The sequence below is a fragment of the Sturnus vulgaris genome, chromosome 14 (genome assembly GCF_052056855.1).
Source record: "Sturnus vulgaris isolate bStuVul1 chromosome 14, bStuVul1.hap1, whole genome shotgun sequence".
In the NCBI taxonomy this organism is placed as follows: domain Eukaryota; kingdom Metazoa; phylum Chordata; class Aves; order Passeriformes; family Sturnidae; genus Sturnus; species Sturnus vulgaris.
The window spans coordinates 651956-664580 of NC_142256.1; the positions used below are offsets into that span (position 1 = coordinate 651956).

Genomic DNA, 12625 nt, shown 5'->3' on the forward strand with positions numbered 1-12625 from the left:
TAGTCAACAAATATTCTCTTGTTCCCTGATGCATCACTGAGATGTAAAGCTGCTCTGTCTGTTCCCAGGACACAGGTCTTTCAGAGCCCATGGACATTGACCACAACCCCAGCATGCTCTTTGATGACATGGAAAAGACAGACTTTTCGGTACGTCCCAGCACTTCCTACCTGTTACTAAGTAAGTAGGGTCAGTGTGTTGTAGAGAGCCCAGGAACAGCATGTGCCTTGCTTTTGTGTATCTGCTGGAAGTGGCTGGGTTGTAAGGCAGTTCACATTGTAAAATGCCCATATAACCTACTTATGTAGGTTGGTCTTCATCAGAGCAGAGTGAGTCCCAGTTCTTGGGACCTCTTACGCTCTGGCTGCTGCCAGCCCAGTGTTTGGGTAGGGTAGGAAGTGGGCTGCTTGGAAGTGGATGGGAGATGAATGACCATAATGGCATCAGATTGAGAGTGACCAGTTGCAGAGGTTTTCTTGGTCCTGGGAGAAGACACTAGTCTGTTTTCATCCTACTGTGTGGCCTTCATTACTTCTTCAGGTTTACAGTTCTTCATATATATGGGCATAGTTCATGGATGCAGAACACTTTGAAGCACTTAGTATTAAAATTAACTCGTGGTGCTTGAAAAATGTCCAAGTACCTTTCATCTGTCCAGCCGTTTCTGACCTTTCAAGGTACATGCCAGGCCAGTGTGATGTAAAGCTATATGCTTTCCCAGGATCCTCACTCCTGTGGCAGGAGCTGTTTCTAAAATTCTAAGCCATTAATTTGTTACTCCTGTTGTTATTTCCTGTTGTGTTTTACTTAATATACAACATGGACCAGAAGAAAAAATAGGAATAGTATCTTAGCACGTTACCTTGTTTTTTTACCTTAAGAACTGGCTGTTTTCCCGACCCTTCCTTTTCCTACTTCTTTTTAAGCCTGAGCAGAAGTACATTCCTTCAGCAATCTTTACTGTTGCAAGACCATGTTCCCTAACTATCTTTTGTTTTTATGTCTCCCCAGATGTTTTCTCCACCAATGCATTGTGAATCTAAAGCCAGCCCTTCCCCCGAGAAGCCAGATCCTGAAAAGGAAGCAAAGACTCTGCTGAAGGATAAGTCTGTGGAAGGAATGCTGGCATCCCTGTATGACCAGCCTCGTCACATCCAGTATGCAACACACTTCCCTATTCCTCAGGTACAAGACCCTGCTCCGAACAGCTCCCTTGTTGCTGCCCTTGTCATGAGGCTGCCGTCTCTCCCTGCTTTGGCTGGCTAAGGAGCAGTCCTGCTTTTCTGGATGGCTCCTTGCTTACTCCCAGAGAAGCTTCTGAAATTAAGTGGGTTTTTTTGGGTTGTTTTTTTTTTTTTTTTCTTTCAGAAATCCAGATGTGACACTAGATTAAAGCATTCAGCCTTGTAGTTGCTAATGCACTTGTCTCTTTTGGTTCCCCAGGAGGAGTCATGCAGTCATGAGTGTAACCAAAGGCTGGTGGTTCTTTTTGGGGTTGGAAAACAACGGGATGATGCTCGGCATACGATCAAGAAAATAACCAAAGACATTCTAAAAGTCTTAAACAGAAAGAGCACTGCAGAGACAGGTTAGTAGAGCTTGAGACACTCCTTACTGAAGTAAGAGCATCTTCCCAGTTGGCTGATTCCCTTGTCTGGAGTCTCACAGTGAAAGGATTTTATGCAATCTACAGTGTCTGGTAAGAAGTACTAGTGAATGAGTCTGGAATGGTGCTCTGTTTTCAGACATACTAGCCAGCAAGTAAGACAATTGATTTCCTGCTGGCTATGTCTGTTTCATTAACCTGTCTTCAGAATAGAATTGAGTCATACAAGGTTCAGAGTGAGACCCTGGCCAAAACTTCGGCTTTTCATATTTTATTTTATTTTATTTACTCTTGCATTTAGATCCTTGTACAAGGAGCAGAAAATACTTAGCCAATGCATATTTGGCAAAGACTTATCATGCTGTTACACTTCAGACATGTGCTAAATGCATGGAATAGGAAATTTGGATAGCTGGGTCTAAGTCAACAGAAGAGTCTGATGTCCAACAGCTGAGATTCTGGCTACAATTTTTCTTTCTTAGTCTAATGCCTGAAAGGCAACTTAAAATGTGGTAAAAAGGTGATGCTTTAAAATGTGAAGTGCTAAAGAAAATTTTGTGGCTGAGCATCTCCAGTCCAGAATGACTATTCTCACCAGAGGATAGGTGTATCTCTGAGACAGAAAGATACTCCAAGGAGTACTTTCATTTGGGATAAACTTGATGTTTGTCCTACTGTCATTCTTAGGTTAGGGATTTCTTGATTTTTTTTTTTAATTAAAGATAGTCCTTATAAACTTAAGGTCTAGGATTCAGGCCTTTTGCCTATGGTTTATGATGGGCTGATCTTGCTAGGGAACTGTCAGAAGCTGATGGCTGATGTTTAATCCTCTGGTGAGGAAAGCAGCCTAATACTGTTTTCTGATGTTTTCAACTTTGGTAGGGGGGGAGGAAGGCCAGAAGAGGAAAAAGAGCAAGCCAGAAGCATTCCCAACAGCTGAAGATATCTTTGCAAAGTTCCAGCACCTTTCTCATTTTGATCAGCACCAAGTCACATCTCAGGTATGAAAATTTGAAGACTGCTGTCCTTCTTAGGCCCTGACTGTGTCGCTCTGTATTACTGAGAGTAGCTTCATGGAAGGAGATGAGCCTGCTGAGGTACTTCTGGAAGGAGAGATAGACTGTGTGTTATCTTGCACTTGCAGGTATCTCGTAATGTCTTGGAACAGATCACCAGCTTTGCTTTGGGAATGTCATACCACCTGCCTCTGGTACAGCATGTGCAGTTCATATTTGACTTGATGGAGTATTCACTCAATATCAGTGGTCTTATCGACTTTGCCATCCAGGTAAGGGCAGTGTGCTCATGTGCTCCCTGGGGAGGGATTCGTCCACCTGAGAGGCAGCAGATATGTGCTGTGATAGTTGGCCTGCTCTGATCATTACTGTTGACCCTCTGACCTGTGTCATGGAAGTGGTCAGATTATATGGTCATTGTGATGCTTCTGGGCTGTAGCTGTTAGCAGTAGGTTGTCTTTGAGAGATAGTCTTGCATGTTCTGTTCTGAGGATTATTCTTCCAAAGGTTTTGGGCCTGTTTCCAAAGGGCTTGCATTGCATCTCTGTCCCTGGTTGCAGCAGGGCCTTGTTCTGAGTGAGGAGATTCTGTTCCTGGCACCTTGCCTACCTTGCTCCCCTGGAAAGATCCTTGGCAAATGGCAGCTCAAGCTGCCTTCTGGATTCTGCTAAAATCCTGTTGCTGTTTCTGCAGCCTGTACCAGGTGTCTCTTGAAGCCTAGCTGATGGAATTGTGGCTGTTAGCCTGGAAGGATATCAGAGTGAGACTTATACAGGATAGAACTACCAAACAATCTGCTTAAAACTGCCTGTGGCCATATCACAATTACCCTCTGATACCCAAGCCCTGACAGCCTCTTGTACTGCCTGACACATTTTGCCAACTGTTCTGGGGTGCATCCCTAAGCAGAAAGCGCCTGGCAGTGCCTTTCTTGGCAGGTCCTGTAGGCTGTGGGTTTGGTGTGCCTCCTCCCTTTCTGACCATACCTTACCCCTGTGGCTGTTGAAGGGTTTTTCTGTCATTGGGTGCAGTTGCTGAATGAACTGAGCGTGGTGGAGGCAGAACTGCTGTTGAAATCCTCCGACCTTGTTGGCAGCTATACCACCAGCTTGTGCCTGTGCATCGTGGCTGTGCTGCGACACTACCACTCCTGCCTTATCCTGAACCAGGATCAGATGGCTCAGGTCTTCGAAGGGTAAGGACATCTCCCCTTCTCTGTGTGTAAGGAAGCAGTATATATGCTGAAGGTTCATAAGGGGCACGGACATCTGTGTCCTTCCTAAAAGGCTGCTACTTGGTGCCTGAGGGTACAGCTCACTTTTTTTTGTCTCTCTGCAGTCTGTGTGGGGTGGTGAAACATGGCATGAACCGCTCGGATGGCTCCTCAGCAGAGCGCTGTATCCTGGCCTATCTCTACGACCTGTATACCTCCTGTAGTCACCTCAAAAGTAAATTTGGGGAGCTCTTTAGGTGAGTCTGATGCAGTTGAGATGCGGTGGGTACTGCCCAGTGTAGCACCTTGACTTAAACTTTGCTTTTGATCTTGTTTCTTGGGATTGCTCCTGAGATCCTCTCAATGATTCAGTGGATAATCTTGACTCTTAAATCATGATATTTTAGTAAATTGTCTCAGTAGTCCTCTGCACCTCCACAGGTCTGTACCTACCCCACTCCTAGAGGACAGATGTAGAAAGTTTAGTTCATGTTAAACTGGTGACTGAGCAGTTCATCTTAAAAGTGGTTCTCTGCTCTCTAATACTCTTTGGGTTGTTTCTGAACCTGCTCTGCTTGGTTCTGGGTGTTACTTCACATTCCTTTTTCTGCTCCTGTTAGCTGTTTGGGTTCTGCTCTGTTGATGTTGCCCCCAGGTTCTGTCCCATGGGCTTACTTTATGCTGTGGCCTTCTGTCCTTTGCAGTTCTTATCTTGGGAACTGACCCTCCACTAGCTCCTTTAGCCACCCAAAGACAGAGTCCACAGATCTCCCAGGCTTTTTGTTTACCTGAGCCTGTGAAGGAGTAATTCTCCTGACAGCCCTGTTTCCCAGTACAGTGCTTCACTTTGTCTTCTCTCTCAGTCTGTGCTCCCTATTAATGCTTCCAGCGCAGGTATATTGTGGGGACATCTGACCCTTGGTGTTACCCCCCAGTGAGGGGCTGTGAGAGTGGCTATTGCCTTGATATCAGCTGGCCAAACTCCTTGCTACAGAGAGCATTAGAAGTCTGCCTCTGGACTAAATTGAGAGTAGGAAGGATTGCTGTTGTCATGGTTTGTCATATTGGAGTTCTTTGAAGGACTACATACAGAAATGAGAAACCTCATACTAGTCTAACTGAATTCCCAAAAGCTGTTCAGCAAAACTTTAAAGTGAATGGCCACGGATGAAAGGGAATATTCTCTAGCAGGCAAACAATAAGTTACAGATGAAAACAAGGAGTGACTGAGAAGTTCCAAAACACTCTGCTAATGCTTGTGCTGTTTTATGCCTCAGAAGTGTGAGTGGTGATATCAAAACTTACCATGTAACTGTTACTTAGCATATAATAAAGTTGGCTGCGGGTTGTTGCAGTAGGGTGCATTGGTGGTGACCAGGTGAGAAACTGGAAGCTGAAGTTCAGTGTTGTTAAACATAGAATAATGCACATAGGATTATCTTTGTTCCTTTCTAAATTCTATGTAGTGGTGGATATGTTCTGCTGGTTGAATAAATTATCTTTGAGCTGTAACAGATACATAATTTGAAAATGTCATTATAGGGTACAGTAGCAGTCAGAAAGCAAATTAAGTGTTAAGTATTGTTTGGAAGGGAATGGAGAACACAGCAAAGAGCATTATTAGGCCCCTGTTTATGTCATGGTACAACTGCCTTATGGTTTCGATCAGCAAACACCAAAAAGCATGTAGTGGATTTAGGCCCAAAGGAGGGTGAGTGGATAAATTAGCAGAGATTTCGAATGACCTTTGAGGAACTGAGTCTCCTCCACACAGAAGAGGAGTACTGATAGAAATTTTGTGAAGTTCTGGTTGATGTGGAAAATAAATTGGGTGTTCAACATGTTTTAGAATGCAAGCCCAGAAAGAAAGTAATAGAAAATAACAAATTTATTGGTCTTTATTGGTGCACAATGATCTTGAGTTTCAACAAACCCAGAGAGGGTTTGTCTTTGTTCAGCAGAGTTCAGTGGCCGCTTAGTTTTTTGTGTTCCTAATCATTTTTCTATCCTGTTTAGTGACTTCTGCTCCAAGGTGAAGAACACAATCTATTGCAATGTTGAGCCATCTGACTCCAACATGCTATGGGAACCAGAGTTCATGATTGACACTATTGAAAATCCTTCTGCACATAATTTTACGTACACCAACCTGGGCAAGAGCCTCAATGAAAACCCAGCCAATCGCTACAGTTTCGTCTGCAATGCACTAATGCACGTATGTGTGGGACACCACGATCCAGACAGGTGAGAGGCAGAGCTTTCATGGTTCTACTGAGAAAGTGAATTCTTTAGGTGAGGGTAAGGAAGCCAGTGGCCATATCTTGGCTGTCTTGGGATGTGAAGAAGGAGGAGCCAAGGCTGGGGTTGCTTAGAACATCGCTGACCTGATGGCATGCATGAGTAGCAAAGCTGACCCTCTGCTTTTTCATTATTTATTTAACAGGGTGAACGACATTGCTATCCTGTGTGCTGAGCTAACTGGCTACTGCAAGTCTCTAAGTGCCGAGTGGCTTGGTGTGCTCAAAGCTTTGTGCTGTTCCTCCAATAATGGGACCTGTGGCTTCAATGATCTCCTCTGCAATGTTGATGCAAGTGCAAACATTCAAAAGGGGAAAAGGAATTGAAGCAGGAGTGGAGGGATCCCTTGGGAGAAGGCAAAAGTGAACAAACGATGGAGGCTTTGTCTTCTGGGGGCTGGGAAAATGCATTGAATACCGAGGGCTGCCATTGGTGTTCGTTGCAGCCTGGGTGGATCATGGAGGTTTACCAGGGGTTATGGACTCTTCTGCCTCCCAGCTCCTAGGAATTGCTGACACAAGGGAATGAGGTAGAGGCTGTTTGGATCACTGGCTGATCTCCTCTCTTTCAGGTCAGTGACTTATCTTTCCATGATTCCTTGGCCACCTTTGTTGCCATTCTCATTGCCCGGCAGTGCTTGCTGCTGGAGGACCTGATTCGCTGTGCTGCCATCCCCTCACTCCTCAATGCTGGTAAGTGCATCCCTGCACAAACCTGTTGACTCTCAGTTCTGGCCCAAAGGCCTGTGCTTAATGCATACTTGGTGAACTCTATAGTTGTCAAACATACCTCTAATACTTCTTTTATATTTAATAACTGAATGTGGTGCTTTAGAGAAATTTGGGCCTTTTGATTTCTACCAAAAACTGGTTGTGCTAAGATTTTTCACTGCTCTGCTCTCTCGAGTTTGTGTGTGAGCTGAAATGAACATGGGGAGCTGTTATCAGCCTCACTGTGTGACCATTGTACTCAGCTCTGAACTCCAGCAGTATGCATTCCACTGATAATGTTCAGCTTAGCATTTTGGCTAGAGCAGTCAGCTGGGCTTACAGCACCTGTGCCACTGCCTTACTCTGCCACCAGCCTTCCTATCTCTGCTCTGGGGTTTGCAGCATCCAGACTCTTGACAGGGTGAAGTTGGAAAGATGGAGCAAGCAGAATGCAGTGCATATCACTAGGGATAATACTGGAGGATTTGCTTGCTTGCATGTTAATTGCTGCACATGCTCCATATTTGTAAATACAATAAGGCTGCTGCAGCTTCTCAGCTGGCTGCTTCAGGGCAGTGCACTGTGAATAGTTTTTGGATTGATAGTCAGCTGTCCTGGTGCTTAAGAAATCTCGGTTGTCTCTTTTCTTTACATAGCCTGCAGTGAACAGGACTCAGAACCAGGAGCACGTTTGACCTGCCGGATTTTACTCCATCTGTTTAAGACTCCACAGCTGAACCCATGCCAGCAAGACGGCAGTAAGTGAATTAACTTTAGAGCCTTTCTTTATTGTGAAAGTACTAAGGCTCTTACACCCCAAGAAGAGAGATACAAGACCTTATGGTTAGAGGTCATAACCTGCTTGCTTTGAATAAAGCAGGCAAAGTCTGATGCACTTTCTTCATAGGACAATAAACAGTATCTTTCCATTATGTCACTCCATGGTAGCCAGGCACTGGGGAGAAGGTTCTTGGAGGCAGGAAACCAGCCAATAGAGGTGGCCTTGCTGTCACTAAGCCATTAGAGTAATGATCACTTCTTCTTTTGTGTCTTGAGCTTTGTATAGCCTCTTAACTTGGTGCCAGAAGCTGCTGTTTTACAGCACTCCTTTTTTTGTGTGATGATGGAAACATTCCAGGAAGCTCTGTTCTTGGCTTCTCACCAGTATCCTGATAGCTCAGATTTCTAAATCTAGCCTGTATTTTAGGTCTAGGGTACTGTTGGAGCTTGGAGTTCATGACACAGGCTCTGCACCCCATTTGGATTTCATGGTTCACTTGTCACAATGTGATTGGCACTATGTTTCTTGAAACTTAATTAAATGGACCTCATGTTACAGTTAAGAAAGCAACTGGCCTCGGGATTCTCTGAGCTGGATTTTATGGTCCTTGCTGGCACATAATTCAGGCAACTCTGGAGCCTGTGCCTTTCTCTCTTGCTGAGTATTGCCTTTCCCCTTTGTCGTCTTTGCAGACAAACCCACTGTGGGAATCCGCTCTTCCTGTGACCGTCACTTACTGGCAGCTTCCCAGAATCGTATTGTGGATGGAGCAGTCTTTGCAGTGCTGAAGGCTGTCTTTGTTCTGGGTGTGTACCTGTGCTAGCCTGAACCTATAACCATGTTTTTCAGGGGAGTGGGAGAAAAACGCATTTCATTGTTCGTGCTGGCTGTGCAGAAGGCCCCAGGAGATCTTTTCTGGTGAATATGTGGCTTGCTTGTAGCTATAAACATGCTTTGAGTCCGTTGGCTGCAGAGAGGTCACTGATCGCAGGGAGTGTTTAAAGAATCTCAAGATGTTTTTTGAGTCAGGCTTTGTGGTTAGAGCTGTTGATTATGTGACACTTGTTGCTTTCCTTTTAGGAGATGCAGAGCTGAAAGGCTCTGGCTTTTCCCACCCTGGAGGTGTTGATGATCTCATGGATGATGAGCTGGGCACCAGGAAGGCTGGTGGTCGGGTAGTAACTGTAGAAACAGCCAGCTTGGATATTTATGCCAAGTATGTGCTGAGGAGTATATGTCAACAGGTGAGTCTGTCCCATCTCTAGTTGTGTTCTTATCCCTTCTGCAGACAGATATATCACATATGCCTTTCTTCAGGTTGGGTTTGGCAGGTATTTCTTTGAGATCAGTGAATAACCTGCAGTGTTTCTGTCATGTGACAGTACTGAGGACTGCTCACTGTTAGCAAAAAGTAGAGACAAGCAGTGCTCAAGAATTAGGTGTTGCAGTATGCAGGGACTGCATCCCCTTTACTTTGGCAGCAGCATGGGGCTCCTGTCCAAGGATGGGAGTGCTGGGAGTGGTATGCTGAGATGTATGCTGAAGGCAAAGAAGATCAGCACAAGAAAGACAGACAGATGGCTTATTAAAATGATAAATGGTGTCTTTCAGGATGCAGCCTAAGTGTTGCTTGCAGCTAGGCTGTTAATGTATCCCTGGGTTTTGTATTGCCCTGTTAATTAAAACGACAGCAACAAAAGCCTTTTGCTTAGCCTAATCGGACAGCACCAGTATTCTTAATCCTTTGTGGAAAATCGACACTTGAGGAGCTGAAACTTGGCTAATAAGGATGTGGAGTAGACTGGCCATGCTGTATGAAAATGGATGTTGAAAGATATCCTTAACTTTGGTTATAAGTTTATTCTCTCAGCAGGAAAGACATGGTGTTACAATCTGAAACCTGTTTTTTATATTACTAATGTGTAAATGCACCATTAGTGCTATGTGTTGTCCTTAAGCTATTGTTTATTAATGAGCTGACTGCAAAGCAGTGTTACCATCTTACTAAAAAGGAATTGGTATTTTAAAATACACACCGCCTATTTTTAAGTATAAAATCAACATTCTTGATGTCACTGAAACCTGACTGTAGCATTTACAGAATGCTGATCAAGGTCTGTATAGACTCAAAGTAAGTAGAAGTGTTTGTGCACAGCAGGGAGTAGCAGTGTCAGGTATCACTGCTCATACCAGTTGTTGGGAGCACTGGTTATGTAGAAGTGAGCATTCCAGTAGACACCCATGATTTACCACCAAATTGTGCCAGGCTTCCTGCAGTTGTAAAGGGCTGCTGTGTTTAATATTAGCACCTCTTCTGTGAACAGTGAACTTGCACTATCAATGCCTTAAATTGTGATTTCTCAGGTTCAGGTATATATTTTATAAGAGTTCATTGTGAGAGGATGGGGGAAAAAGAGCAGATTACAATTAATTTAAAAGTTTCTTCATAGACTCATAGAGCAGTTTGGGTTGAATGGACCTTAAAGATCATTTAGTGATCACCTTCACTATTCCGAGTTGCTCAGGACCCTATGCAACTTGGCCTTAAACACTCCCAGGGATGGAGCATGTACAGGTTCTCTGGGCAATCTGTTGCAGTGCCCACCTCTCAAACCTGTCCAAGTACCTCTGGATGGCATCCCTTCCCTCCATCATGCCTTTCTTTCTTTATACCAATAAAGTGGATTGGAAATGAAGTCTGAGTTCTTGTAAGAAGCTGAGCAAATGATAAGAGGAGTCTTCCCAAGGATATGTGTATTACCTAGGCAAGAAGGAGAAGGTGATTATCAAGAGATTGTGATACAGCAACATTGAAAGGGGGAAATGCAATAGGCAGTGGAGAGGTCACCACATCTCATGTGCAAACTTCATCTGGAATGGAGATAATGATCTAGGCTGTAGTTTCACAAGGATTTCAAACCAGAGTTTTGACCTATTCAATCTTTATGCTTTAGTGCTAGAGTGCTGTCCACTGCTGAAGGGCCTTTCTAGCTTTCTAGGCATAGCATCAACACCTGTGCATAATGAACTGGATCCTCATCTCTTCTTTTATTGTCACTTCTCAGTGGAACAATTCTCTGATCAGGCTTGCTCTGCAGATGCAGAAGTGCTTATATAGCAGTCCTCTGTTGATTTTAATTTAATGAATTTGCCTAATTTTAAATATGAAAAATTTTTGCATTAACAAATGCTGCAGGTCAACTGTAAATTGAATGATGCTGTGCTGGAAATAGACAAAACAATTTTAAGAGATCCCTTCTGAGCCCAAGTGGCAGTGTTGAGGGAGCCTGGACATGGTAGTGACTATGTACTGTTAAATCACACCAATATTTTCTCAAAAGAAAGAGCAACTACTGTGTTTCATTACTGCTGACTTGTCAAAGTTTGTTTCCTCTGTTCTGATTGCTGTGCTGTGCCTGACGCCTGCTGAATTAGGATAGAACAGTTCATGAAGAGAAATGATTATCAGGCATAACTGCATACTAATAAGGCTTTTATGATTTTGATGTGTTCCATGCATCTCTCTAAGACTAAAAGCAGGGGCGTTGGTTTGGAGTCAGACATCAGTTTCACTGTGCTGACTCTGCCTTCGTCTTTCAGGAGTGGGTAGGAGAACGATGTCTGAAGTCCCTCTGTGAAGACAGCAATGACTTGCAGGATCCTGTCCTGAGCAGCACACAGGCCCAGAGGCTGATGCAGCTGATTTGTTATCCACACCGGCTCCTGGACAATGAGGAGGGAGAAAATCCTCAGCGGCAGAGGATTAAACGCATCTTACAGGTGCAGGCTGCTGGCAGAATCTCAGTGTCCTAGTAATTGCCTCATGTAAATGCAGCCCTCTGAGGGGTCTGACACTTGTTATGGTGGAACCTGGGGGGTGTGAGTTGGTGTAGTCTGAAGTGAGATAAGGAATTACATGAAGTATGTATGTGTATGCATTACAGAATTTGGACCAGTGGACCATGAGGCAGTCCTCGCTGGAGCTGCAGCTCATGATTAAACAGACAGCAAGCAATGTGAGTTTCTTCTCAGAGGGGATCATACAGGGGAGGATGAAGTGGCTGCTTGTGAGTTGGTGGGGAGGTGGCGTGGCAGAAGTGGGGATAGGGAGAAAGTAAACAATGAGGGAGGCAGACCTGTGAAAGCCAAGCATGAGAAGGAAGCAATGAATCTGAGACCCCAGGTGCAGCAGCCATGGGGAAGTTGACAAACTGAGTTTATATTGAAATGTGGAAGCAGTAGGTGATCTCAGAAAAGGACTTGACTATCTTTTTCTTCCCTACCTACAGGAGATGAACTCCTTGTTAGAAAATATAGCCAAGGCCACCATTGAGGTATTCCAGCAGTCAGCAGAGACCAGCTCTGCTAGCTGTACTGGTAATGGGGTCAACAATATCAGTAGCTCGACAAGTGCTACACCTGCTAGCAACAAATCCAAACCCATCCTCAGGTAGGTGTAGAGCTAGTTTGCATCTCTCTTGTAGACAAGTCTGAATCTTAAATTGTGTTGCAAACAGCTTTCCTCTCCTGTCTTGTCACAGCTCCCTGGAGAGATCAGGAGTGTGGCTGGTGGCCCCTCTGATTGCCAAGCTTCCAACATCAGTGCAGGGCCACGTGCTGAAAGCTGCTGGAGAAGAATTGGAGAAAGGACAACATTTAGGATCATCATCCCGCAAAGAGCGGGACCGCCAGAAGCAGAAGAGGTGAGTCCAGAGGAAAGGGCAGGCAGTGTTTGCTGTGCTGATCTCCCAGCCTGGCAGTACAGCTCCTTCTCTGTTCTCTCACAGTATGTCCCTCCTGAGCCAGCAGCCATTTCTGTCACTGGTGCTGACATGCTTGAAAGGTCAGGATGAGCAGCGGGAAGGCCTTCTCACCTCTCTGTACAGTCAGGTCCAGCAGGTAGGGATCTTGTTTCTCCCCTCACTTTCCTCAGGAGCTCGCCCTTCCAGCAGATAGGCTCTGGAGCATGGCCTCATGATACTTGGTATAGGGAGCTTGAAC

At 44.7% G+C, this 12625-nt stretch overlaps 1 protein-coding gene across 3 annotated transcripts in view; it reads left to right on the plus strand.

Moving 5' to 3' along the window:
- MED12 (mediator complex subunit 12) overlaps window positions 1–12625 on the plus strand; it is a 35790-nt gene that overhangs the window by 12515 nt on the left and 10650 nt on the right. For all 3 annotated transcript variants that reach the window (XM_088172924.1, XM_088172925.1, XM_088172926.1), the window contains exons 14-31: window positions 69–149; window positions 1012–1185; window positions 1444–1588; window positions 2489–2607; window positions 2751–2894; window positions 3654–3817; window positions 3961–4092; window positions 5852–6079; window positions 6279–6423; window positions 6705–6825; window positions 7500–7601; window positions 8317–8430; window positions 8705–8868; window positions 11225–11404; window positions 11569–11640; window positions 11914–12074; window positions 12166–12327; window positions 12412–12523. In XM_088172924.1, the coding sequence (XP_088029050.1) occupies window positions 69–149; window positions 1012–1185; window positions 1444–1588; window positions 2489–2607; window positions 2751–2894; window positions 3654–3817; window positions 3961–4092; window positions 5852–6079; window positions 6279–6423; window positions 6705–6825; window positions 7500–7601; window positions 8317–8430; window positions 8705–8868; window positions 11225–11404; window positions 11569–11640; window positions 11914–12074; window positions 12166–12327; window positions 12412–12523 (2520 nt within the window). The remainder of the gene's footprint in view (window positions 1–68; window positions 150–1011; window positions 1186–1443; window positions 1589–2488; window positions 2608–2750; window positions 2895–3653; window positions 3818–3960; window positions 4093–5851; window positions 6080–6278; window positions 6424–6704; window positions 6826–7499; window positions 7602–8316; window positions 8431–8704; window positions 8869–11224; window positions 11405–11568; window positions 11641–11913; window positions 12075–12165; window positions 12328–12411; window positions 12524–12625) is intronic.